Source organism: Lagenorhynchus albirostris, chromosome 20 (genome assembly GCF_949774975.1).
Source record: "Lagenorhynchus albirostris chromosome 20, mLagAlb1.1, whole genome shotgun sequence".
NCBI lineage: Eukaryota > Metazoa > Chordata > Mammalia > Artiodactyla > Delphinidae > Lagenorhynchus > Lagenorhynchus albirostris.
The window spans coordinates 10952146-10979228 of record NC_083114.1 but is presented as its reverse complement, the minus strand read 5'-3'; the positions used below and the strand labels follow the sequence as shown (position 1 = coordinate 10979228).

At 49.1% G+C, this 27083-nt stretch overlaps 1 protein-coding gene across 1 annotated transcript in view; it reads left to right on the top strand.

Annotated features, from left to right (window-relative positions):
- PITPNM3 (PITPNM family member 3) overlaps window positions 1-27083 on the top strand; it is an 87651-nt gene that overhangs the window by 13877 nt on the left and 46691 nt on the right. The window contains exons 2-3 of the mRNA XM_060133011.1: window positions 3844-3939; window positions 12845-12952. Of these exons, the coding sequence (XP_059988994.1) occupies window positions 3844-3939; window positions 12845-12952 (204 nt within the window). The remainder of the gene's footprint in view (window positions 1-3843; window positions 3940-12844; window positions 12953-27083) is intronic.

Here is a 27083-nt window from a genome sequence, read left to right as displayed (position 1 = left end):
ATACCTAAGCACTTCTTTATTTTATTTTGATACTATTGTAAATGGTATTGTTTTTCAGATTTCAAATTCCAGTTCATTGCTGACATACAGGATTGCAACTGACTTTTGAATTTTGATCTTGTATCCTGCGATCTCGCTATACTCAATTATTAGTTCCAGTAGGTTCTTTTTTTGTAGATTTTGCAGAGTTTTTGTTTTCTAGATAGACAATCGTGCCATCTGAGAATAAAAGCAGTTTTGTTTTTTCTCTTCCAACATGTATACCTTTTATTTCTTTTTCTTTTCTTGTTGCACTAGCTAGAACTTCCCCCACATACATTTGGGAAACGGTCCCATATCCACATTAGAAATACTCAGTTATGGTGAATCTCGATTCTCAAACTCCCTCGCAATAAATCCAGGGGTCACGGGCAGGAAATTGCTGATCAGCCTGTCATGCCATCCACACTGTTGGGTGAGAATCAAAAGCTTAGAGGGTCCCCACAGAGAGTGTATGGCAGACCCAGCTTTACACCTAGAAGTGACTCCCAGGTCAGTGTTCCCTGTGGCCTCTGCCTTTTCTGTGTTGCAGAAAGTGCTTTTGGCCTGGCTCCAAGCCATGGAGCTCAAGCTGGGTGTGTGTTTGGGAGTTTGTGGTGGGTGGGGCAGAAGGGACAGGCAGGAGGGCTGTGTCCCTGGGCTGACCTGTGCTGGCCTCTCCCTTCAGGAACAGTTTACGTTCTGAGATCTGAGCTCAGGGCAGGGAACAGTGCCAGCATCCTGCAGGGTGACTCGGTGTGGGGAGCTGAGGCTGCAGCAGATTTTCTAAGGACTGCATCGTGATGGGCATTCTAGCCATGGCTGGGGGAATGCCCACCTCTCACTGGTTCATGCACATCTGCTATGTGCCAGGCTGGCTCCTCGAACATCAGTCAGAGTTGAAAAGTTTCAGGGGAAAGTCTCTGTCAGATTCCTTATTGCACAGATGGGGAAACTGAGGTAGGGGCGCTGCTGATGCAAGAACCCACACGTACTGGATGGCCAGGGCCGTACGGAGGAAGACGTACCTTGTGTGCATGGCGATTTTACTGTTTTCCATTGAATTAAGATGCAGTCAATTGTAAGATGCGTCATTATTTTCTATACCCCAGGAAAGAATAAACAATGCCAGCTAAATGAGGACATGCCATCATGTAAGACACACCCCAATTTTAAAGATGTTGAAGTGTGAAAAAAATGTACGTCTTAGAACCGATAAGATGAATTTATAAAATTAATAGTCATATGGAATTATATGTGCAGGGTAAAAATTGAGTTTTCCCTGCTTCTTATCAAATTCTACTCTGTAGAGATAATCTCTATTGATGTTTCGGTGCCTGTCCTTCCAGACATTTTAACGCATGTGTGAGTACATTTATATAATAATTACTGTTGTGAACACTTGCTATATGCTAGACCCTGTGCTAAGCACCTCGATGTATTTTATTTCATCTTTACAATAAGCTCATGGGGCAGGTACGAGCTTTCCTCACTTTATAGCAGAGGAAAATGAGGCACAGAGAGGTGAAGGGACTCACTTGACATCACACAGCTTCTAAGAGGCAAGGGCCTGAGCCTGAATCTAGGCCTCTTCCAACCTCAGACCCTGAGTTCTTAACTAACGTGCTGTACATACCCTCAGTGTGCAGGTATATTTTTCAAAAATGGGGTCAAAAGATACCTACGATTCTGGGACCAATGTGCATTTTTTTTCTGCTACCCATACTCCGTGGGCATCTTTCCATGTCAGGACATAAGGAGCTACTTGATTTTCCTACCAGTTGCAAAGAATTCCCCTGATGACTGTGTATGAATGTATGTCTGATCCTCTGTGGATGGACACCGGGATTTCTTCCAGTTTATTGGTATTACCAGAACACTAAGATGATCAACTATATATTGCCATCTTTGTATACTTCTCTGATTATTTCCTCAGGAAAATTACCAGGTCAATTTTCTCCTAACACTTTTATGGGGTTTTTTTGTTTTGTTTTGTTTTTTGCGATACGCGGGCCTCTCACTGCTGTGGCCTCTCCCGTTGCGGAGCAACAGGCTCCGGATGCGCAGGCTCAGCGGCCATGGCTCACGGGCCCAGCCGCTCCGCGGCATGTGGGATCCTCCCGGACTGGGGCAGGAACCTGCGTCCCCTGCATCGGCAGGCGGACCCTCAACCACTGCGCCACTGGGGAAGCCCCACTTTTATGGTTTTAATGTTTACAATTAGATTGGAATTCATATGCCATCTCCAGTAGTTCACGTGTCCAGGGAGCAGGTGCAGGGGTTTCTGGATGTGCCGGGCACCAGCTGGTTCCATGAGAGTCCCAAAGTGCCAAGTAAAGGGGGCTCTGAAAATGGGGGTCAGGGGAGGAGGCTTCTGACCCAGCTCTGCCTCTGGCCTTCCTCCCTCCGGTCGTGGGGTAGGAGGTGGGTTGAGGCTGAGTCCAGGGCAAGGGGCCACATTCTCTATATGCACTTGCTCCTGCCTGCTCTGGAGATCCTCTCAGCCCCATGTCCTGGCCTCTGCAGATATTAATAATAATAGCAGTCGCCATCACTGAGCGCCCCCCAAGATAGAGGCGCTGAGCATGCATTATTTCTGATCCTTCCAGCTCGGGATTGATTGTTGCAATATTTTGTAGAAGGGGAAACTGAGGCTGTGGTATGGAGAGGAAATGGCCACAGAGGTTGCAAGTGGCAGAGACGGGGTGGAACTCAAGTTCAGGTCCCCCTTCTCTTAGTGTGGGGCTTTTTCCCCAGGGGAGGCTGCAGTCCTTCCCTGGCCTGCACACGTGTGCAACAGACATCACTAATGCCCTTCAGGATGTCTGCTTCTCCTCGCCTCCACCCTCTTAAAGCTGGGCTTGGTCACCTGACTTGCTTTGGCCAATGACATGAGCAGAAGTGTGTCACGTGTGGGAAGACTCATTTACTACTGGGCGTGCCTTTCTGTGCTCTCCTTCCCTGCTTCTGCAAAACCGGAAGTCTCGATTCGAGATGCTGGCGTCGTAAGGTGGCGTCTTTGAGTGACCGCCGTGGCCAGAGGCCCCTTCCTAGCTGTGTGTGAGTGAGGAATGAACCGTTATTGTTTGGTTTTTTTTTTTTTTTTTTTGCGGTACGCGGGCCTCTCACTGTTGCGGCCTCTCCCGTTGCGGAGCACAGGCTCCGGACGCGCAGGCTCAGCGGCCATGGCTCACGGGCCCAGCCGCTCTGCGGCATGTGGGATCTTCCCGGACCGGGTCATGAACCCGTGTCCCCTGCATCGGCAGGCAGACTCTCAACCACTGCGCCACCAGGGAAGCCCTTTTTTTTTCTTTCTATTTTTTTCTTGCCGCTGCTTCCTCCCGCCTCAGGCGGCCCGGGGTGGGGGAGACAGGGAAAGGCAACCTCCCTCCCGCCTACCCACAGCCCAGGCCCTCCCTCCGCCGAGCCGACCTGGCGCCAGCCGGGTGACGGCCGCAGGGGTCCACAAGCCCGGAGACCGAAGGAGCCCGTTAGTGTTTTAAGATCATTTATTAAAACAGCAAAACTTACCTGATGCTTCCTGATACACCGTGTCACCTTGGCAACATCTCTTAACTACCTCTGGTCTCGGTTTTGGTGTGTTCAAAATGGGCACCCTCGTTCCTGCCCCACTGAGCCGTCTCAGAAAGGAATTTGGGTCTTAAATGAAAGCATAGCGGTGGGAGGGCTCTGCGAGATGCTGTGCACTTGAAGTCAGGAGGACAGGATGCCGACTAAACCTTGGTCCAGGGGCAGTCTGGGTTTACCTCCTTCATGTCAGGACACGGCCTCAAGCTTGGCTAACAGGTGTGTTTCCTTTGGCAGGTGGCCCTCCTCCGGGCGGTGGTGCCCCCTGGCACCTTCGAAATGTCCTCAGCGACTCAGTGGAGAGCTCTGATGATGAATTCTTTGATGCTAGAGGTGAGTGAGTCTCATCGTCCCATCATTGTCTGGGTGACCTTTTTAGAAGCTCCGAGAAGGGGATCCCTGTTGGGAGTTAGTCTCTCTCCCCACTCAGACACTGCAATTCCGTTCTTCATTATTACCCAATCTGTGAGTCCCCTCAGGGCTGGGGCTCAGCGTCCAGTCATTCACTCTTTGAGATATTTGCTGAGTCCCTACAATATTTCAGGCGCTTACCATACTGCAGTAAACAGATAGGCGTGGCCACTCCCCTCATCAAGCTGCTAGTCTAGTGGGAGAGGCCAACATCAAACAATTACATAAAGGAAAATACAGTCACAAAGGGGAACTAATACCCCTGGGTAAAAAGCACCAAGTGTTAATAGAAAGAGTGATGATGGGGGTGCCTGATTTAGGCTGGGGAGGTCCTTAATATCCTCTCTGCAGCACTGAGGGCAGGAGCTGGCTAGAAGAAGAGCGGGAGGAAAGAGCCTTAGGCAGAAGACGCAGCAGGTATGATGGTGCTGAAGCAGGAAAGACGGGGCTTTCCAGGAGCTGGAGGCCCATGCGGCAGGGGGAAAGGAGAGATGAGCCTGCATGTGACCCAGTAGGTGACTCTCAAGATCAGCCCGCAGATGGGAGGGGGATCTGGAGTGGAGATGTGGACGAGTTAGAAAGATTACTGCAGATGTTCAGGGGAGACACGAGGGAGGGGAGGGCATCAGCTCTGCATTTCAGTGCTGGGTGCGTGGCCTGCCTGCCAGTCGTAGCAAGGGGCGCTAAGTGAGGATGGGAAAACAAGGAACATTACAAGGATCGAGAAGAGGGCACCAGATGGGGTGGGCATTTCAGGCAGAGAGCCCGGTCTCAGAGATGAGGATGTGCAGGGCAGGTGTGGGGACCAGTGGAAGGCAGAGTCTGCCTGGACATCAGGAGAGAGGACCCTCACAGTCATGCTGGCCTGGGCCGTGCGGGGTTGGGTGAGACGCACAAGCCTAGGAGGGTCTCCAGGCTAGGAGGGCCCCCAAGTCTCACTTGGCTGGCTCAGCTCCACTCTGGGAAGTCACCGTATTTGGGGGATTGACTTACTCCTGGGATGGGGCCAGCTTTGAAGTACTGGCTGAATGGGGTCTTGAAAGAGAAGCAGAGCATGCGCTGGCAAGACCCAGGACCCAGAGCAGGACACTTGGGACATGGTCTCAGCCGTGCCATTGACTCGTTCTGTGATCCTGGGCAAGTCTTACACTTGCTCTGGGCCTCAGTTTCCCTATCAGCTCCGTGCCTCCAGAAATGGAGACTGTATCCAGTTCAGGTGATTTTCGGGGAGGCACGGTGGGGGCGGGGCAGTGGGATGCTGCCCCAGCCTGAGCCTCCCCCTTTCTTGACTCTGGATGGAGTGCCCCCTCCCTGATGCTAACCCCAAACCAGCCCATTTGGGGCTTCTTTCCTGTCTCCCACTGGCGTCTGATTGGAGTGGCAGCCGGGGCTGACTTTCTCCATAGCAACTCACACAAAGTGTGACAACAACGGCTTCAATATTTTCATGCTTAGAACACTTTCATTTAAAACACTTTTGCAGTTCATCAGGGCTCTGCATTCCCAGATGCCGATGATGGCTTCCCGCGGGAGGCGTCTGCGGGTGGCGCCGGTCAGCTCCGTCTCCATCCCCATGGGCCCTATGCACCTGCTTTCCTTTTGAGCAGCTGTGGATCCATCCTGCTTCCCTCCCTGCGGAGCCTCAGCATTCTGTCCTCTGCCCCCATGATCTCACTGCTCTGTCTGCAGTTCCCAAACTGGCCTCCCCTCTCACTCCTCTCTTATGGGTGGCCCCACCTTCTCTTCTATTCCTTTGTCTCATCTCCTCCCTCTGTCTCTCCTTCTCTCCACTATCCCAGGATCACACACTCTCCCATCTCTTTCCCTGTCTTCCACCTCTCAGCACTCCCTACCAGACCGCTGAACCTCATGTCTCTGAACCTTTCCTATGTCACCTCTCCCAGAGCATCTGTAGCTCTCAGCCCCAGGATCCGCCCACCTGCTGCTGGAACCTCTTTGGTTCTGCGTTGCCAACTCCTCACCTCCTGTCTGTTCCCTGTGGTCTCCCTGGACAAGGCTTTTGCATATTTCCTCCACTCAGGGCAGTAAAAGGTAAAGCCATCCTCCTTCTCTGCTCCCAAGGGCTTTCTCAGCATCTGGGGCCAGGCCATGAGTGTCCGGCTTTCTGGGCATGCTCTGAAGGGTCACCTCCCTGCCTCTGTTCTCCAGCCCAGGCTGAGCCCTGACCCTGGCCTGGGTGTGATCTCTGTCCCCACCTGCAACCTGCTGCCTCTGCAGTTCCACCTCCAGCCGTGGTGGAGCCACACTGTCAGGAGCAGAGGCCAGAGCATGGAAGGGACCTCTCAGGCTCACAGCAAGGTGGGGGCAGAGGGGCTGGAGCCCAGGTCAGGCCTTTTTCTTCGACTTATTACTGAAAATGGGGCCCTCCTCCCTCCCTTTCTTCCTTAAGCTCCATCCCACTTGTCCAGCACTAGGGTTTACCTGGTGGGACAAGAGACCTTCATGGCTCATGGTCTAGTAGCCGAGGAAGACTCTTAGGCTCTGGGGGCTCTGGTTGTGTATGTAAGGCCTGGGAGGGGCTGGGGGGAAGTCAGGGAGGAGTATGGAGCTATCCGGGACCATAACAATCCCCTGGGCAGGATGCCAGCTCCCTGGGCTGTGGCAGCAGGCGTGGGGCCTCAGGGTGGCTGGTACCCGCGATTGGATGCTGCAGGATGGGTAGTGGGGTCCAGGCTCCCAGACCCAGAAGAAGCACCACCCCCCATCCTGTCAATACAGTCAGAGGGTATCTGGGGAGCCACAGTCTAGCAAGGTTGGAGTGCAGAGTGAGGGAAACCCATGGTGGCCAAGAGGGGACATGCCTCAAACCCATGTCAGAGCTAGGGGGCCCTCAAGGTGTTTGAGTTCAACACCCTGACCTCATTTTACAGGCTGGAAAACTGAGACCAAAGAACTGGGAAACTTGTTCAGGGTCCCACAGAGGGTCAGGCAGAGCAGCGGCTGGAATTCAGAGTTATTTATTTACTCTCTCAAGTATTTATTGGGTATCTCTCCATCCCCCTGTTCCAGGTGTAGGGGATGCAGGGCAAGTGGACAATGTTGTGGTCCCCATGGAGCTTACGGTTTAGTGGTGATGGGTGGGAAGACAACGTCCAAGCAAGCGAGCTCTATTGATAGTTTCCATAAATAAAATAATGCAGAGGAACAGACGGCTCACCAAAGAAGGTAGATAAATGAAAAATGAAAGGTGAAAGATGAAAATACGCTCAGCGTCGTTAGTTATTAGGAAAAGGTAAACTGAAGCCACAATGAGGTACTGCCTCACACTTATTAGAATGACTCATTGAGACAACTGACCAGGAGGAGGAGGAATTGGGACTTTGAAAGTCTGCTTGGTGGGAGCGGACAATGGGGCAGCCATTTCGGAAGACAGACTGCAGCTTCTTAGTTTATCATAGTTATAACTACCTTTCCACTCCTAGGTATTTACACAAGAGGTAAGCAAACATATGTCCACCTAAAGACATGTGCCTGAATGTTTATAGCAGCTTCATTTATGATCGCCCCAAAGTGAAAACAACCCAAACGTACATCAATGGGTAAATGAATAAACACGTTGCGGTACATTCATGTATTCAGTATTCATGAAATGCCGCTTGGCAATAAGAAGGAATGAACTGATACACACAACAATACGGATGAATCTCAAAATAACTGTGCTGAGTGAAAAAGAGTCAGACTGAGAAAGAGTGCATATTATGATTCCATTTATAGAAAACTCTAGAAAATGCAAACGAGTCTATGGCAACAGGAGCAGATCAGTGGTTGCCTGGAGGTGGGGAGGAGGGATCAAAAGGGACAGGAGAAAACTTCTGGGTGTCATGGATATACGTCCACTATCTTGATTAGGGTGATGGCTTCCTGGGTGTGCACATATGTCAAAACTTATCAAATTGTACTTTTTAAAAATTAAAAAAAAATTGTATTTTTTTTTTTTTTTGGCCGCACTGCGCAGCTTGCAGGATCTCAGTTCCGTGACCGGGGATTGAACCCGGGCCCTCGGCAGTGAGAGCGCCGAGGCCAACCACCGGACCGCCAGGGCATTCCCAAATTGTACATTTTAAATATGTGTAGTTTATTGAATGTCAGTTATAGCTTTAATAATGCCGTTAAAAAAGAAATGGAGGCACTCCCCCCCAGTATAACATAAGGGACTGTGGTAAGAGTGGCTGGGCAATTGGGAGGTCCCCAGCGGGTGTGGCCTTGACCTGAGAGCTGAATCGCAAGACATGAGCCAGGTGAGGGTCTGGGGGAATAGTGTTGTGGACAGTGGGAACAGCCAGTGCAAAGCTTTTACGGGAGGAGTGAATAGGAAGCCTGGTGTGGCCAGAGTGAGCGAGGGGGGCGCCTGCTCAGCGCTGTGCGGGAGGGCAGACCCGGCCCAGTAGCCTCTGGACGTGCTTCCTGCCCAGGCTCTGAAGTGGCCCTGTGTGCCCCTGCTCCTGCACCAGGACACCAGAGGCTCAGAACTCAGGATCTCTGAGCGTAGAGGGAAGTGGCGCAGGTCGTCTAGGGTCAGAGCAGCCAGGTTTTCCTCAGGGCTGGGGCAGTGACTAGCTACTGTCTGACCTCAGGCGAGTCTTGAGCCTCTGGGCCCCGGGTCCCCCCTCTGGAGCACAGCAGGGGTACAGGCTTTGTCTCGTGGCTGGAGTGGAGGATGTCGCTTTGGGAAACTGGGCAAAGGAGCCCTCAGAGAAGCAAAGCACAGGTGTGTCGCTGACCCCTGACCCTCCCTCTTATTGGGGGAGGGGACGTAGAGAAGCAAATGCCAAGGAGCTGCCCCAAAGGCTTCTGGGAGTGGGCTGAGTGGGGACCCCCTTGTGATGAAGAGAGGGTGGTGGTACGGCCGTAGGTGGGGTATGGGGCGAGCGGTCCCCAGTCGGGGAGGTTAGCAATCTTGTGTCCCAGAGGCCTCAGAGCAGCGCATATCTGGTCCGTGGAGAGACTGGCCTGTTGGCCTCAGGCAGGGAGTGCTGGAGGGACCTGGACCGGCTGATGGCCGAAGGTGACCGAGCCCTCAGCTCCATGAGCTGCAGGTGAAGCCTGCCTAGCACGGGACAAGGAGGTTCCCTGCTTTGAAGTCCTGTGGGTCCAGCAGACACAGAGGCCCCAGGGTAGGAAGAAAGGCTTTCGCTGTATCCAGGTTTTGTTCCGGGTCGGAGTCAGTCTGAGGTCAAGGCCAGGGGCGTGGTACTGGTGGGTGAGGCTGAGCCTGGCACCTAGAATGGGCAGGGACTGGGGCTCAGGGGGGTCGAAGTAGATGCAAAAACTCTGTCCGCACCAGGGGTCACCGGGGTTGAGCATTGGCACATAGGGAACAGTCACCAGGAGTCAGAAAAGCAAAGTCAATAACCAGGACGTTTATTCAGATAAAGCCCTTCGCGGCCTTTGGCCTCCACTGGGAGTCTCCAACTACAGTGAGGGGAAACGGAGCGGAGGCTCAGAGCTGAGGCACGCGTCTCCCTGGTTCTCCTGAGTGACTCCAAAAGGAGATTTCTCAGCTGCTGCTTCCGTGTGTGTGTGTGTGTGTGTGTGCGTGCGTGCGTGCGTGCGTGCATGTGTGTGTGTGTGTTTCTTGCTGCCACTCGGGACAAGCCCATTGTTGCCAGGGTGAAGATCTAAGGCTGAGTACTGAGCGCAGGGGCAGAGGAGCGGCCCAGAGAAGGAGAGAAATCTCGTCCGTGAGGTGGGGGGCCAGGGAGCGGCTGGAGAGACAGGCAGGATGAAGCCTGAGGCGGGGGGTGGGGGGAGCAGCAGAGAGTGCAAGGAAGCCAGGGAAAATACGAGAAAGCAGAGAGGGAAAGAGAGCAAGAGAGACTCAGAGAGGACGGGAGAGAGGGACACATACACACACACCAAGAGAGACACCAAGAGAGCCACACCAAGAGAGTTGAGAGAGAGACAGTGACCCAGGAGAGAGAGAGATCAGAGACACCAAGAAGGCCTGCAGAGGTGGAAAGCTCCGAGGGGCAGGCACCCAGAGAAACCCAGAGAAGAGATCAAGAAAGAGACACATCCACCCAGAGAGAGGAGAGAGACAGGTTCTGGGATAAAGACAGAGCGAGAGCGAAGAGTAATTGTGATCGAGGCCCAGAGGGAGGGACAGACACGGCAGAGAGCCTGAGACAGAGAAACCCCAGGACCCAGAGGGACGGAGATCAGTGGAAAGGGACCTGGGTCAGGGATGGGCATCAAGCAGGGAGGAACACGGGGAGAGTCTGAGAGGAGATACATTTCCTAGAGAGATAGATAGAAGGCCGAGAGGGAAGGATGGAGGGGGGTCACGCAGATACAAGGAAGAGGGAGAAGATGCTGAAGCCTCTCGGGGTTCCGATAGCCTCACATACACCGTGAGAGAGGGATCACGCATTATAGAAGAGCCAGGATCTAGGACGTGCAAGCACCTGCTGTATACCCAGCGCTGGACCAGGAGCCCCAGCTCACTCATCTGACTGTGTCAGTTTCCCGCTGTGTTTTTTCACAAAGCTGAATTCCTACAGGATGGAGGTCGTGTCTCACACTGCATACAGCAGCTGCTCAGGAAGCCCTCCGTTGTAGAATGAATGTTAAATGAACAAGCAGAAAACTGCACGCGTGGGTGACTGAGCCAGGAGACATAGGCACTCAAGGTGGGCTACAGGCTGACCCTGACGACCCCGCTCCGAAGCTGGGACAGAATGACATCGGGGTAGGCAGCAGCATAACTGGAACTGGGGCATAACTCCACATGCTCTGGTGGTGTTGGTAATGGTGGTACCATCATCTTCCTGTGCTGTTATGCACATCTGTGCTCCCGCCGTGTGCTAGTCGTGCTTGTACACACTTTACCTTCATTGTCTCATTATCTGATTGAATCCTCACAGCAATTCTAGGACGTGGGCATTACTGTGATGTCCTTTTATAGACGAGGAAATGGAGGCTCATAAAACATAAGTTACTGTCCAAGGTCGGACAGCTAGCAGATGGTGGATCCAGGATTGAAAAGAGTCGATCTAACGCCAGAATGGAGCTCTTGACCCCCTGATGACCCTGCTTCCCCAAGAATAGTACTACCTGCTATTTGTTTACAGCATTCTGGCTTGTGTAGCCTTTTCAAATTTACTATGTCAGTCGTCCTCATGAAAGTTTGCTAGAAAGAGTTGTGGAACCAGAGCTGTTATTCCCACGGAAGCAATAAGAAAAGAGGAACAGCTGAGGGACATCTGTAAAGGTACAGGCTCCCATGTAGCAGCTCAGGACTGGAACCCAGTCAGGGCTCTGCCCAGAGCATGATGCTGCCTAGAGGTGTAAACCGTGCCCAGATGGAACACACCGGGTTCAGGAAATTGTCTGGTGGGGTGTGGTGCTTGGGCAGCCAATACAGGATGTCCAGGACAGGCAGGCCATCAGGAGGGCAGGATTTTAGGACTCTTGAAATAGTATATCTGGGTTTAAATCCTGTCTCTAGCCAGTGACCTTCGGCAAGTTACTGAACTATTCCATGCTTCAGTCTCCTTGTCTATAAAATGGAGATATGTACTTTTTTAGAATTGTTATGAGAACTAAATAAATTTGTGTTTGTAAAACACTTCTAACGACCTCAGTACGTACTAAGGATTTGGTAAGTGGTGTTAAGTAGATCACATAAAATAATCAAATAAGGCAGGAGGAGGTGTCCCAGCCAGAAATGGGGTCTGGATGACTGAGCTTGAGTGGTTCAGAACTCTGGACAGATCCCCAAGCTTTAGATTCACCATATTGGTTCCATGTGCTCTGTGAAGTTCTCTGGCAGTGAAATGGGTCTTATCTCCTTGTTCTCGGTTACGATGAGCTTAAGAATTCTCCTCACGACCCTTTAATGTCTGCTCTATGAGAAAAGGCACAAAGGTCTTCACCAGGAAGGCCTGTCTCTTTAAAGAGAGAGAGGGGGCATTCCTGTGGGTTTGTTCTTGAGGAAATGTCCCTTTCAGGGATGAGGGACTGTACCAGATATGTGTAATTGATGTGTGGGACCCAGGGGCTTGTGTTCAGTGTGTTAGGGAATATGACCTCACCAATTCCTCTGAGCTCAGACTGGGAAAGGGCAAGGATAGAGACAGGGTTGAGGGGAGGACTAAAGGGAGAATGGAAGCATTAAGAGGTTCATAACGTTGAGATGTGGGTTAAGGGTTCCATATAGCTTAAGGCTTGCTTAGAGGCAGAAGTCTTCTGCTCTCTCAGTTACTCCAGAGCTGCTCCTACACCACTCAAATCCTGATCTGCTCAAACAAGGATGGCAACTCACTCTTCATGTGAAGATGTAACCTTAATGTTTCCCATCTGTAAGCACCCCCTGTGCACCAAGGTCTTTATGTTCATTATCTCTCCTTTAATCCTTACAACAACGCTATGATTAGACATTGCCAGTCCCATTTTACTGATAGGAAAACTGAGGCTCAGAGAAGCCAAGTAACTCACCCAAAGAAAAACTGCTACCTAGTGGGAAGGCTTTACTTTTTCTTCCCAAACACACTGCCTTTCAAGAAATACCACTCTGAATGCTAGGAGTGGAGCCTTCTGTGAGTTTTCAGCCTCTCTCATGACTGTTCCCTTGTTACTTTTTTTTTGCTGTAACATGTGGAGACCCGGTAGGGTATAACAACAATGCCTTCTTGCAATGAAAAATTCCTGGATGTCTTATACCTGTCTGTAACTATAGACACCTTCAATAGTTGACATCTTCCTCAACTCAAAGGAAGAAATAAATACTCCCTGAGACATAGGCTCCTGTCAGGGCTACCTCTACACAGCCCTGCCGACTCATGCCCGTCTTTACTTCTTTCCACAGAGGAGGTGGCCGAAGGGAAGAACGCCATCCTCATTGGGATGAGCCAGTGGAATTCAAATGACCTGGTGGAGCAGATCGAGACCATGGGGAAACTGGAGGAGCATCAAGGTAAGGTTCTGCTTCTCTCCTGGCTGGGTGTGTACATGTGTGTGTTGTGGACAGTGCGCAGTTTGAAATGACGGCAATTTGGGGCTAGAACCTGGGTTTTCTACGAAGAGTCATCTATCTGTCTGGGAACTTCGCCTACAACCCCTGAATTCTATGACCTGCAGGAATCCTCGTGGGGACTTCTGCAGGGTTTTCTGTGGCAGAAAAACTCTAGGTTACTTCAACAGAGCTTCCTGTGTTCATTGGATGACCACCCAGGAGCATGGGTAATTAAGGGCAGGCGGCAGGGTCCAAGCTCCTTGGAATCTGCTAGTTAATGTAGGGTAGCAACTGGAAAGCCTTTGGGAATGGGCAGGGGAGAGGGGCAGCAGTTGGGGTTGTAACTTCCTTTGGTCGAATTGTTGAAGAAGTTACGGCTGGGGATTCGTCCAGAGGCTTTTTAAGGAGGGGAGTTTTGACCAGGAGCTTAATCAGCAGACAAAGCAGGCATATTCTTTTAGGCATCCATCCTTCTGTCCATCTGACCATTTCATGTTATGAACAGAATGTTCGTTGAGCACCTACTATGTATCAGTGCTTGGTAGGAGGGGCCAAAGGTGATTTAGCTAAGGCTTCTGCCTTGTGATGTGTCACAGAGCGTAAGTCAAAACATAAAGGGGTCAACCCTTAAACTGAGGGTTGTTGGGCCCAGAGGGGAGAGGCAGGAATTTTAGAAGGAGGCAAGAGAGGGGGTCTCAAGGAAGCATTCTTGACAATGAACCTATGGACCCAGGCTTCATAAGGCAAGTGGAGGATGGAACCAAGGAGCTTATAAAATGTGAGATGGCATATGGGGAACCTGAGGCTCAGAGAGGGGCTGTAGTTGACTAAGGTCACACAGGAGGGAGAAGCAGAGCTGGGGCTAGAACCCTATCCAGGATCCAGGGTGCCTCTGCTTCTGTTAGCTTTTTCTGTCCCTCGTCCCCACCCAATATATCGCTCCTCCTACTTCCCCTCCTTCCCATCTCCTCTTTTCCTTCCTCTCTTGGCCCCATCTTTCCTGTCATGGTCTGGGCCAGGCTACCTATCAGGAGACGCTCAGTGAGACAGTCCTGGCCTAGCCCAAGAGAATGACCATTTTGGTGTTGACCATCTTGGCGGTAGCTGTCTTAGCCCAGCATCTGTTCCTTTTCTTACCCTCCCCATCCCGGCCTCCTTGGTTCAGAGCCCGCCCCATACCAGCTTGCCCATCCTGAGAAATGGACAGGCCTGGGATGACTGTTCCATTTTACAAACGAAGCACCCAAGGCTCAGAGGAGCTGCATCTTGCCCAAGGTCCTCCAAGTTGGGGGCAGCATCACACTTAGACCTTCAGTCTCCTGATTCCCAGACCAGGGCTTTGCTTCCCAAATTGGACCAAGGCTCAGCACAGTTCTGAGCCCCGGCAGAGTCAAGTCCGAGCAACCCAGAGTCTTAACGGCAAGGCCCTCCTGGGCCACTGTCACATTCACAGAACGAGTGGGCTCTGAGTCTGGTACCCAAGACCAGTCCAGAGGAAATTTCCCAGTCTTCCCTGCTACTCATTTGCAGATGGACCCTTTGTCTACTCTTTCCTTCACCCCAGGAACCCGGAGGGGGCCCAGAGGGGGTCATGGACTCCAAGTGCTTCCCTGGGACAATGCTTGGAGTGATGAAAAGACAAACCGAGACTTGTACTCACCACCCATCTGGCCATCCCCTCCCATCCCAACCCGCACTTGTCTGCCAAGGAATGTGTGACTCAGACACAGTGTGAGCTAAGGAGGAGGTGAGTGAGAAGCAGTGTGAGCTGGGAGGGCAGGGGAGGAGGAGGCAGATGGAGGTCGATGGGCAAGGCTGAAACCGTAGCTTTGGAATCTAAGAGGTCTGGGTTTGAACCTTGGCCCTGCCACCCCATGGCTTTGTGGCCAGGAAAGTCACATCGCCTCTCAGAGCCTCAGTTTCTTCATCTGCAGAATGGGGCTAGCACACAAATTGCACACATTAAATGAGCTGATACTTGCAAAGTGCCTTCAGTGCCTGGTCATTATAACGTGGGAAGGGGGAAAGAAGAGTGAAAGATCTTTCACAAACACAGTTCTAACAAATGCATCATGGAGCTCATGAGAGGTTAGATTAGGGGCAGTGGCTTGCCTGAGTCCAAGAATTGATGCTGTTTCCTCCCAGTATGAAATGGGGAGCAAGAGGGAGAGAGAGAGAAGGAGGGGTGAGGAAGAGGAAACCAGCCGTGTGTCTGGCTCCTTCTGAGTCCCATTCCTCTGTGGATTCATGATATGAATTCCCACAACATGGCAGAACACACACGCCGATTTCATTCATTCCAGCAGCCACTTCTGGAGCCGAGACGTGGGCTCAACCCAGGATGGTGGGGAAATAAAGAGAAGCAGGCTGGCCTTGTTACCTCTGTAGGAGCTCACAGCAGACAGGAAGAGGATCATGGCCACGGCTACAGTGCAATAAAACAGGCTGAGTCAGGGGCCTGAGGAGAGAGCCTCTGGGGACTCTTTTGGGGAGAGGAAGTTCTAAAAACACTTTCTGGAAAAGGCTGCAATCAAAATTGGTGTTATAGATCGAGCTCTACCCCTGCCTCCTTCCACACTCCTGCCCTTAAACGCAGGGCTCACTGCAGAGACAGCCCCCGCCATGGTTCAGGCCCTGGCCAATCACAGCTACCCGTGGTGATGACCCCCAAGTTCATCTCTAGCCAAGACCTACCCCCTGGGCTCCAGACTCATATTCTCAGGAGGCTCCTACTTGCCTCTACCTGGACATCTCAAAACCACTTAATGCTCTGCGAGTTCCAAATGGAGCTGAGCTTCTTCCTTCTGAACCTTAATTATGTTCTATGGCCCATCTTGAATCTCAGTCATTTGGAGCCTGTGTTGCATAGGTACGTTCAGGCTGCTCTGGTATCTCCAGTTCTTGAGGGTGCAAATTCTGGTATGTGTGTGTGCATGTGTGTGTACCTGCGCACATGCTACCTGTACCTCGTGGGTTTTGTTTCTTCATTTTTTTTTTTTTTTTTTTTTGCGGTACGTGGGCCTCTCACTGTTGTGGCCTCTCCCGTTGTGGAACACAGGCTCTGGACGCGCAGGCTCAGCGGCCATGGCTCATGGGCCCAGCCGCTCCGCGGCATGTGGGATCCTCCTGGACCGGGGCATGAACCCGTGTCCCCTGCATCGGCAGGTGGACTCCCAACCACTGCGCCACCAGGGAAGCCCGTTTCTGCGTTTTCTATTGTGAACTCATCTTGGTCAATACCCCACCCTTTTCTTTTCTATGGGAATCTTGTGTCCCCCAGGTCTTGAAAACGTCCTTCTAGTGATTGGTCTTGTGTCTCTGCTGGGCCTGAGTGTTTCACTAATCGTGGACATTTTATATGCTAAATTTACAGCTTTGCGGTTCCATTCTCCTTGAGTGGTGTAAATTTAGACCCCACACCCATAGGTGGCAAGGGCTTAGGGTTTTAATTACACATGTGTGACTTTTTTCTTTCCCACTATCTATGAATGGTTTTTTGGCTGCTTCCCCAGAAGACTTTTTTTTTTTTTTTTTTTTTTATGCAGGCCTCTCACTGTTGTGGCCTCTCCCATTGCGGAGCACAGGCTCCGGACACACAAGCTCAGCGGCCATGGCTCACAGGCCCAGCCGCGCCGCGGCATGTGGGATCTTCCCGGACCGGGGCACGAACCCGTGTCCCCTGCATCGGCAGGCGGACTCTCAACCACTGCGCCACCAGGGAAGCCCTTTTTTTTTTTTTAATGTTTCTTTATGGGTGGAGCAGCCCTTCACGGATCCCTACCACACAGGAGGCGCTGCTCTAGCTCCTCACCTTCCACAGGCTGAGGCCAAGTCTGTGGAGTTAACAGCAATACTGTTCTCAGCCTCTAGCCCTGGAGCCTTCATCCATCTGAGTCTTCCAGGGCTCTTCTCTACATTAGCTTCTGCTTTTGTGTCTGGATTGTAGTTCCCTCTTTGTTTCTGGCACTTGTATATTATCCATTCTTTATTTTGAGCTCGGTTACATATTTACTTTTTTTTTGGATATTTATTGTCCAGTATTTTTTTTTAATATTTACTTATTTATTTGGTTGCACCAGGTCTTAGTTGTGGTGGGCGGGCTCCTTAATTGTGGCATGCGGACTCTTAGTTGCGGCGTGCATGTGGGATCTAGTTCCCTGACCAGGGATTGAACCCGGGCCCCCTGCATTGGGAGCACGGAGTCTTACTCACTGCGCCACCAGGGAAGTCCCTATTGCCCAGTATTTTCATGGAAAGGGATCCTTTGGCATCAGCTCAGTCCACCTTATTATTATTTTTACAATTGCTTGTCTTGTTATTTTTATTTAGTGTTTTAAAAAAATTTGGTAAAATATATAAAACTTACCATTTTAGCCATTTTCAAGCGTACAGCTTAGTGGCATTAATATATTCACACTGTTGTGCAATCATCACCACCAGGATGAAGAAGCTCCAGAACTTTTTCATCCTCTCAAACTGAAACTCTGTCCCCATTAAACAATAACTCCCCATTCCCCCCTTCCCCCAGCCCCTGGGAACTGCCGTTCTACATTCTGTTCCTATGAACTTGGCCACTCTAGGTGCCTCATATAAGTAGAATCAAGCAGGATTTGTCTTTTTATGTCTGGCTTGTTTCACTTAGCATGTCTTCAAGGGTCATTCATGTTGTTACATGTGACAGGATTTTCTTCCTTTTTGAGGCTGAATAATATTCCATTGCATGTATCTACCATGTGTTGTTTATCCATTCATCTATTGATGGACGTGTTTTCACCTTTTAGCTATTGTGAATAATGGTGCTATGAACATTGGTGTACAAATAACCATATTATTTCCTGAATACATTCTTCCTCTGTTTTTTTGGCCACGGCTTGTGGCGTATGGGATCTTAGTTCCCTGACCAGGGATTGAACCCGTGCCTTCGGCAGTGAAAGTGCAGAGTCCTAACCACTGGACCGCCAGGGAATTCCCACTTGAATATATTCTTGTTGTAAATAAACAATACAAATAAACAATCAGTACAAATAAACCAGTCTTCCTTATCTACTTCTTCAATTGCAGACCTCACTTCAAAGTATATCAACGTGGAGGGTATCTCTCTAGAGATAGATATTAGATGTCATTGTTGCAATTTAACTTATTTTTTCCATTTAATAGTAGATCTAGGAGAGCTTTTCCTGTGAGTATTTATAGATTTGACTCATTATTTTTACCTGTACTATAGTATTCTCTATAATAGATGTACCATAATTTATCTAACCACTGTGTAGTGATAAACATTGGAATTTTTCATCATTAAAACAATGATACATGGGTTAAGAGTATAAGCATTGAAACTCGTAATAGATACTGCTAAACAGTTTTCCAAAAAGATTGTGCAAATTTATATCCACACCAGCTGTGGATTAGGTGAGCCATTTCCCCACAGTGTCACCAGACTTGATATCATCAACTTGACGGATGAAGACATTTTCTTGTTTTGCTTTGTCCTGACTTGACTGCTAGTGAGAGCAATCATCTTTCCATAAATGTGTTGCCCAAGTCCATTTTCTTTTTCTCTGAGTTTCTTAATCATGCTTTTTGTTCATCTTCTACTGAATTGTCTTTTTCTTCTTGGTTTTTAGGAGCTCTTTCCCTGTATTTTGGATATAAATTACTTGTCTGCTGTGTATTTGAAATCTTTGTGTCTTGAATTCCTGCCACTTGGCTGAATTTTCTTATTTTCTAATAGTTTGTCAGTTAATCTCTTGGGTTTATTTCGGTAGAGTGTCACATTGTTTACAAATCTCAACAGTTATATCCTTGCCAATATTTACCCAGCTTACTTATTTTTCTTATTAAATTGCATTGCACAGGATCTCCAGATAGATGCTGAGTGGTAAGAGTGATCCAGGCTTTCTTATTTGATCTTGACTGTAACGCTGTAATCCCCTCCCTCTTCTCCTCCCACCCTTCCCCCTCCCCTTTCCTCCTCCCCCTCCTCAGTTAAGTGTATTGAGGTATGATTTACATTAGGTAACCTGGTCTGCGGGATCTCAGTTCCCAGACCAGGGATTGAACCCACGCCCCCTGCAGTGGAAGCGTGGAGTCTTAACCACTGGACTGCCAGGGAAGTGCCAGCGTTCACCTTTGTAGTGTATTTTTTTTTGTTTTTTTTTTATCCGATACGCGGGCCCCTCACTGTTGTAGCCTCTTCCGCTGCGGAGCACAGGCTCCGGACGCGCAGGCTCAGCGGCCATGGCTCACGGGCCCAGCTGCTCCGCGGCACATGGGATCTTCCCGGACTGGGGCACGAACCCGTGTCCCCTGCATCGGCAGGTGGACTCTCAACCACTGCGCCACCAGGGAAGCCCTTAGTGTATAGTTTTCACCGCTGCTTCTTAAATTCCATGACTTCCGCTTGGATTTACTTCCTCTGTTAATTAGAATGTCTCCTCAAGTAATTCTTTCAGGTAGGGACTGTCAGGTAGGGATAGTCATTTTCCAAGCCCTTGCATTTCTCAGCGTGTATTCATTTTGCCTTTACACCTTTTGGAATAATCGTATTCCAAACTATCTCTGAAGACATTCCTCATGGCCTTCTCGCATTTGGTGTTGGTGAGAAGTCTGAGGCAAATGTGTGGGTAATCTGTTCTTCCCTCTTGTTGAAGCTTTCAGTTTTTAAAAGCTTTATTCTTTGCATTCTGAAGTCACAGCCAAGTTTGCAGATGAGGTTTTGTTGTTTGCTGTGTCTGAACCTAGTGTCCTCTTTTTTTTTTATTACTGTGACATTTTCTTTTGATTATTTCTTCAAGTATTTCTTTCACTATGTTTTCTCCTTCCAAAACTTAGATAGTTGCTGGAACCATGTCTCAGCTTGCCCTGCCTATTCTTATTTCTTGGTTCTTGCTGGGTTCTGGAAGTAGTCCTTTGTTCCAACTCATCAACAGCTCCCCAACTTCTCTCTTCTTTGGCTGTTTCCGTTCTTCTGATCAACTCTTCTTTTTTTTTTTTTTTAACAATCATCTTTTCATTTTCATGTGCTCTGGTTGGTTCTTTTTCATAACAATCTGATACGGATTCACAGATGTCATGGACTCATTCCATGCTTTTTAGAGTCTCTATCTCCTTGTTCTTTTAAGTTTCAGTTTTCTGGTCTGTCAGAAGTGGATGGGAATAGACCACACACACTTCAGATTGGATTAATTACCCAAAGACCCATAAGTGAGATTATAACATGGAGCAGGATCGAGCTTGGTTCTAATTGTCTAAGGAAACACACAGCTGTCATTAACGTTGTCCAAGTAGAGCAGGTCTTGCCAAATTCTTTTTTAAATTGAGACATAATTCACATATCATAAAATTCGCCCTTTTTTTTTTTTTTTTTTTTTGCGGTATGCGGGCCTCTCATTGTCGTGGCCTCTCCCGTTGCGGAGCACAGGCTCTGGACGCGCAGTCTCAGCGGCCATGGCTCACGGGCCCAGCCGCTCCGCGGCATGTGGGATCTTCCTGGACCGGGGCACGAACCCGTGTCCCCTGCATCGGCATGCGGACTCTCAACCACTGCGCCACCAGGGAAGCCCCTAAAATTCACCCTTTTAAAGTGTACAGTTTTATGGTTTCAATATATTTTTGAAGTTGTGCAATTATCACTATTATCTAGCTGTAAAACATTTTTGTCACTCCCCCCAAAAACACCCCATACCCATGAGCAGTCAATCCCCATTTTCCTATCCCCAAGCCCCTGGAATTTCATATACATGAAGTCAAACAATGTGGTCTTTTGTGGCTGCTGTCTTTGTCTAGCATAATGTTTCTGAGATTCATCCATGTTGTAGCATGAATCAGTACTTCATTCCACTTTGTGTCTGAATAATATTCTATAGTATGGATATATCATATCTTGGTTATCCATTCGTCAGTCAATGGACATTTGGGTTGTTTCCGCTTTTTGACTACTATAAATAATGCTGTCAAAAATATCTGTGTACAAGTTTTTGTGTGGACGTATTTTCTCTTGGGTGTATATATCTATGAGTGGAATTGATGTATCGTATGGTAACTGTTTAACTTTTGGAAGAACTGACAAACTCTTTTCCAAAGTGGCTGCACCACTTTACATTCCTACCAGCACTTTATAAGGGTTCAAATTTCTCTACATTCTTGCCAACACCTGTTATTGTCTGTCTTTTTGGTTTTAGCCATCCTAGAGGGTGTGAAGTGGTATATAATTGTGGTTTTGATTTGCATCTCCCTAATGACTAATTATGTTGAGCTTCTTTTCATGTGCTTATTGGTCATTGTTCATCTTCTTTGAAGAAATGTCTATTCAGATCTTTTGCCCTTTTAAAAGTTGGGTTGTCTTGGGAATTCCCTGCAGGTTCAGTGGTTAGGATTCCAAGCTTCCACTGCGGAGGCCATGGGTTCGATCGCTGGTCAGGGAACTAAGATCTCACACGCTGTGCAGCACAGCCAAAAAAAAATTGGGTTGTCTTTTTATTGTTGAGTTGTAAGGGTTCTGTATATATTCTGTATGCTAGACCCTTATCAGTTGTATAATTTACAAATATTTCTCCCATTCTGCAGATTGTCCTTTCACTTCCTTGATCATGTCCTTTGGAGCACAAATTTTAAAAAATTTTACAAAGTCCAATTTATCTATTTTTAATTTTACTGTGTGTGCTTTTGGTGCCATATCTAAAACACCATTGCCTAATGCAAGGTCATGAAGGTTTACCCCTATGTTTTCTCTTAAGAGTTTTATAGTTTTAGCTTTTATATTTAGGTCTTGGATCCACTTCGGGTTAATTTTTGTATATGCTGTGAGGTAGGGATTCAAGTTCATTCTTTTGCATGTGGGTAACCAGTGGTACTAGTACCATTTATTGAAAAAAAATTATTCTTTCCTCCATTGAATTATCTTGGTACGCTTGTCAAAAATCAATTAATCATAAACATATGGGTTTATTTCTGGACATTCAATTCTATTCCACTTATATATATGTCTATCTTTGTGCCAGTAACCACAGAGTCTTTATTACGGTACACTTGTAGTAAGTTTGAAATCAGGAAGTGGGAGTCCACCAACTTTTTTTTTGCACGTTCTTTTCTTGCAAGTTTGGCTCTTCTGTGTTCCTTGCATTTCCACATGGATTTTAGAATCAGCTCATCAGTTTCTGCAAAAAATCCAGCTGGGATTTTTTGTTTTGTTTTGTTTTTGTTTTTGTTTTTTGCGGTACGCGGACCTCTCACTGTCGTGGCCTCTCCCGTTGTGGAGCACAGGCTCCGGACACGCAGGCTCAGTGGCCATGGCTCACGGGTCCAGCCACTCCGTGGCATGTGGGATCTTCCCGGACCGGGGCACAAACCTGTGTCCCCTGCATCGGCAGGCGGACTCTCAACCACTGCGCCACCAGGGAAGCCCCCAGCTGGGATTTTGATAGGGATTGTTGTTGAATCTTCCAGATCAATTTTGGAAGTATTGCTAGCTTAACATTATTAGTTTTCTAACGCATGAACATGCAATGTCTTTCCATTTATTTAGGTCTTCTTTAATTTCTTTTAATGACATTTTATAGTTTTCAGTGTACAAGTCTTACACTTGTTTTGTTAAATTCATTCCTAAGCATTTTATTCTTTTCGATGCTATTGTAACCAAAATTGTTTTCTTAATTTCATTTATAGATTGTTTATTGCAAGTGTGTAGAAATACAATTTATTTTTGTAAATTGATGTTGTATACCTCAACTTCGCTGAACTCGTTTATTGGTTTTATTTTGGGGGGATTCCTTAGGATTTTCTATATATACAATCTCCAAATAGAGGTAGTCCAATCTGTCCAAACTGGACAGATTCCTTTCATTGTCTAATTTTCCTGGCTAGACTCTCCAGTATAACATTGAATAGAAATGATGAGAACCAACATCTTGTCTTGTTCCTGATCTTAGGGGAAAACTTTTCAGTCTTTCACCATTAAATATGATGTTAGCTGTGAGGTTTTTTTGTTGTAGTCCTTTCTGTGGTTGAAGAGATTCCCTCCAGTTTCTTGAGAGCTTTTATGAAAGGATGTTAGATTTTGCCAAATGCTTCTTCTGCATCTATTGAGATGATCATGTGGTTTTGGTCCTTTATTGTATTAATATAGCATATTACACTGATGGATTTTCATATATTGAACAATCTTTCATTCCTGGGATAAATTCCACTTGGATCTTGCCATATCACTAATCCTTTATGCTCAGGATTTACATATCTCTTCCAGAATGAGCTGTGCTAATAGTCTATGAGCTGTCACTTAAGAGACTCTACAATCAGGGCCCTTCTTGTTTCTGAAACAAACTTAGTGTCATCAAGGCCACATTCTCATAGAGACAAAGGGAGCAGTCAGTGCCTAGGTGTCCCTGATCAACTTCTCTGCCTCGAGCTTTCCAGAGAGCTGTTTCTTCCTGCCACTCACCCTCTGACTCTAGTTTATACCCTTATTTCTAGATATGTGATTCTTAAAGAGTGGTCCCTGGACCAACACAATTAGCCTCACTTGGAAACCATCAGAAATACGAATTGTGTGGGACTTCCCTGGTGGCGCAGTGGTTAAGAATCCTCCTGCCAATGCAGGGGACAGGGGTTCGAGCCCTCGTCCAGGAAGATCCCACATGCCACGGAGCAACTAAGCCCATGAGCCACAACTACTGAGCCCGTGTGCCACAACTACTGAAGCCCGCGCCTAGAGCCTGTGCTCTGCAACAAGAGAAGCCACCGCAGTGAGAAGCCTGCACACTGCAATGAAGAGTAGCCCCTGCTCACCGCAACTAGAGAAAGCCCGCACGCAGCAACAAAGACCCAACGCAGCCAAAAATAAATAAATAAATAATTAGAAATATGAATTGTGGACTTACTGAATCAGAAATCAGCACGGCTCAGAATCTGTGTTTTAACTAGCCCTTTGGGAGATTCTGGTGCTTGCTAAATTTGAGAGCCATTCATGATTATGATGCTAAGTTGGTTGAAGGAACCCCCAGATCCGTTTTCCTGTACTCTCCTTCAGGCATTGAGTTTGGTATCTTTCTTTCACATTGTTGGTTTTCCTCTTATATTTAGTAATATTTGGATACATACTGCACTTTGTGTTTGCGGTTAGCCTCTCTCTGAGTGATGTGATATGTCTATTTACTGCAAGCTGCTGTCATCTTATTATTGGGGAGGGTAGGAAATGCTGCAGGGTGACTTGAGCCATTAGCTTCTGCTTTGCCCCTCTTGGGTATTTTCAGCCCCGCAGGGTGTCCTGTCCCTCAAACTCAGCTCTTCTCACACCTGGGGACAGATGCCTCTGCTTGGTACAAGCAGGAGTTGGTGGGCAGGGTGAATGGGGAGCCCAGTCACCTGGCTTCTCTACCATGGAAGCCCGGACAGTTGCAAAACCTTCCTTTGTTCCTGTGTTCTCCACCCATGACCCTGACATTCCCTCTGAGCTGCCCCTACCTTTGGCTCCAGACCTTTCTTTACAGGGTTGAGGTTATGGTTTCCTCTCTCCTGGCCTGGTTTTATGGGCATTTGACCTTAGCAGTCACACGAGGCTCCATGCATAGCAGAGTCTCACACTCGAGTTTATGCTCTGTTGTTACCATCTTGAAATTCTTAGTCATTTTGAACAAGGGGCCCCACAGACTATGTAGCCAGTCCTACCCCCTCCATCAGATCTCTCTGCCTTCTGCCTTTTGAGGGTACCTCAGAATTTCTGACCTGCCAGGACATCCCTTCCTGTTTTACAATGCTACTAAAGATTACTTCATACAAAATAGTTAATGCCATTTTCTAGGGGTATGGGACAGGAGAAAAAGGCTGGATCTCGTTGCCAGTTGGCCAACTTTATCCAATCCTACTGTGATGGTTCTAAAATATAAATCCAGTAATATCATTCTGCTATGGAGTTGGCAACTAGGTGTTTGTTGGCTGCAGAAGGAAGTATAGGGACTTCCCTGGTGGCACAGTGGTTAAGAATCCGCCTGCCAATGCAGGGGACACGGGTTCGAGTCCTGGTCCGGGAAGATCCCACATGCCATGGAGCAACTAAGCCCGTGTGCCACAACTACTGAGCCTGCGCTCTAGAGCCCAACGAGCCACAACTACTGAAGCCCATGCGCCTAGAGCCTGTGCTCCAGAACAAGAGAAGCCACTGCAATGAGAAGCCTGCGCACCGGAACGAAGAGTAGCCTCCGCTCACCGCAACTAGAGAAAGCCCGCAAGCAGCAACGAAGACCCAAAACAGCCAAAAATAATAAATAAATAAATGAATAAAAATTAAAAAAAAAGAAGGAAGCATAAACCCCCCGGCCTGGCATGTGAGGCCATCCTGGTTCTAGCCTTCCTTCCAACAATTATAATTGTCTAGGGTTAGTGCGTTCCCCATCCCTGCAGGAGTCAAGCAGCCCTGGAACGACTACCATGAGGGATGCTACACAGGGGCTGTCAGAGGTCATTGCTAAATCTGGCGATCTCCAGGTTATCTCTACTGTGATATTCATGACTTCTAGGCTATACCTCCCGCTTCCTTCACGCTGTGTCCCAGCCAAATGCCCAGGGGCCGCTTGCTGACTCTCAAGCCCACTTGAGCTCTGCCTGCTTCCCCCCCACCCACCCCTTTCCCCTGATTTCCTCTCCATCTCTCGTAATCCTGTGCACTTCCCCAGGGGGCCTCCCCACTGGCCCAGCCTCTCCCAGAGCACATCCCTCTTGCTCGGCACTGCTTACGTGGGCTGCCCCTGCAGTGCTGACCCGTCTGTTTACAGCTGTGCCTTTCTGGGTGGTGATGCTTTGCCTCCTTTTCTGAACCGGAAGCAGTGAGGTGCTCATCACGCATTCGTGCCCTCCCTCCCTCCCTCCCTTATGCATTCAGGACACACGTACTGTGTCGGACCCTGTGCCGGTCAATGCTGGGGACACATTGATGACTCAGAAATGGACTCAGAATTGACCGGCTCCCAGACTTGGGGGTGGGGCAGCTCCAGGCCAGTGAGCTAATTACTCTAACAAGAGTGGGAACAAGGTCCAGAGGGACCAGAGAAGGACCCGGAGCCGGAGCTGAGATGTGAGGCATGAAGGAGGCCTTTCGGGGCTCTGGACAGACCCGTGAGGGTGCAGCAGGCAGAGGGAACAGCAGGTGCAAAGGTCTGGAGGGAGGCATGAGAAGGCAGGGAAATTTGGGTAGCTACTCAGAGTTGGTCTTGACTGGAGTTGGGAGGTTAGGCATTGGGGTGGGGGGGTGACCGGGGGGGTGGGGGGATCTCGGAGAAGCGGTAGGAGTGGGGAAGCTGAAGGGAAGGCCTTGAACATCAGGGGTGCCCCCGGGGACCCACAGAACAGTTTAAGCGGAGGGACAAGCTGCATTTTAGAGAGATCATTCTGGAAGCCGATGCAGAAGATAATAGGAGGGACCAGGGAATGAGTGTAGAGGGGGTTGTGATGGGCCGGGTGAGAGGTGATGAGGGTGAATCTTGACCTTGCAACTCAGCAGAGGCTCAGCGTGTGGGGAGCACCCTGAGCAGGGGGGAGTGTGCGGGTCTTTCCTTCTCAGCCCCACTGCGTGGGCTGAGTTACCAGGCTGGCCAGAGCCTGGCAGATCCCAGGGCTTCGGTTGCCCCCATTCCTGCTCCACGGGGCCTGCTCAGACCCTTTCTGGCATGTCAGGAGGAGAAATCCCGATTCCTTCTTCCCCGAGGCCCCGTCTGCCTGAATTGCTCCCTCAGCAGCCACCCAGTCCTCCTGTTTCAGGTGTTTGGTGAAAGTGTTTCTGTTCTTGGCCACACACTTTGCTTCTCTTGCTCTCGGGGAGCTCACCGTTTGTTGGAACGGGATTGGAAAGAGGAAATATAAAATCACTCAGGAAACCATGGGCGGGATATGGAAGCATCTTCTTGGAGGAAATGATGGGGCTCAGATGCGCGGGGGTGTGAGGTTGGGACAGGCGGGATCAGTGGGCGACGGAGGCCCTGCCCTTCCTGTGTAGCCTGTCGTGTTTGCGGGAGCTGCTGGCAGCTTCTGCATTTGCAGAAAGCTTCAGCTGAGGCGAGCCTGTTGGGCCCAGGGGCCCTGGAGAGCGTAGGCCAAGTGGGGTCTC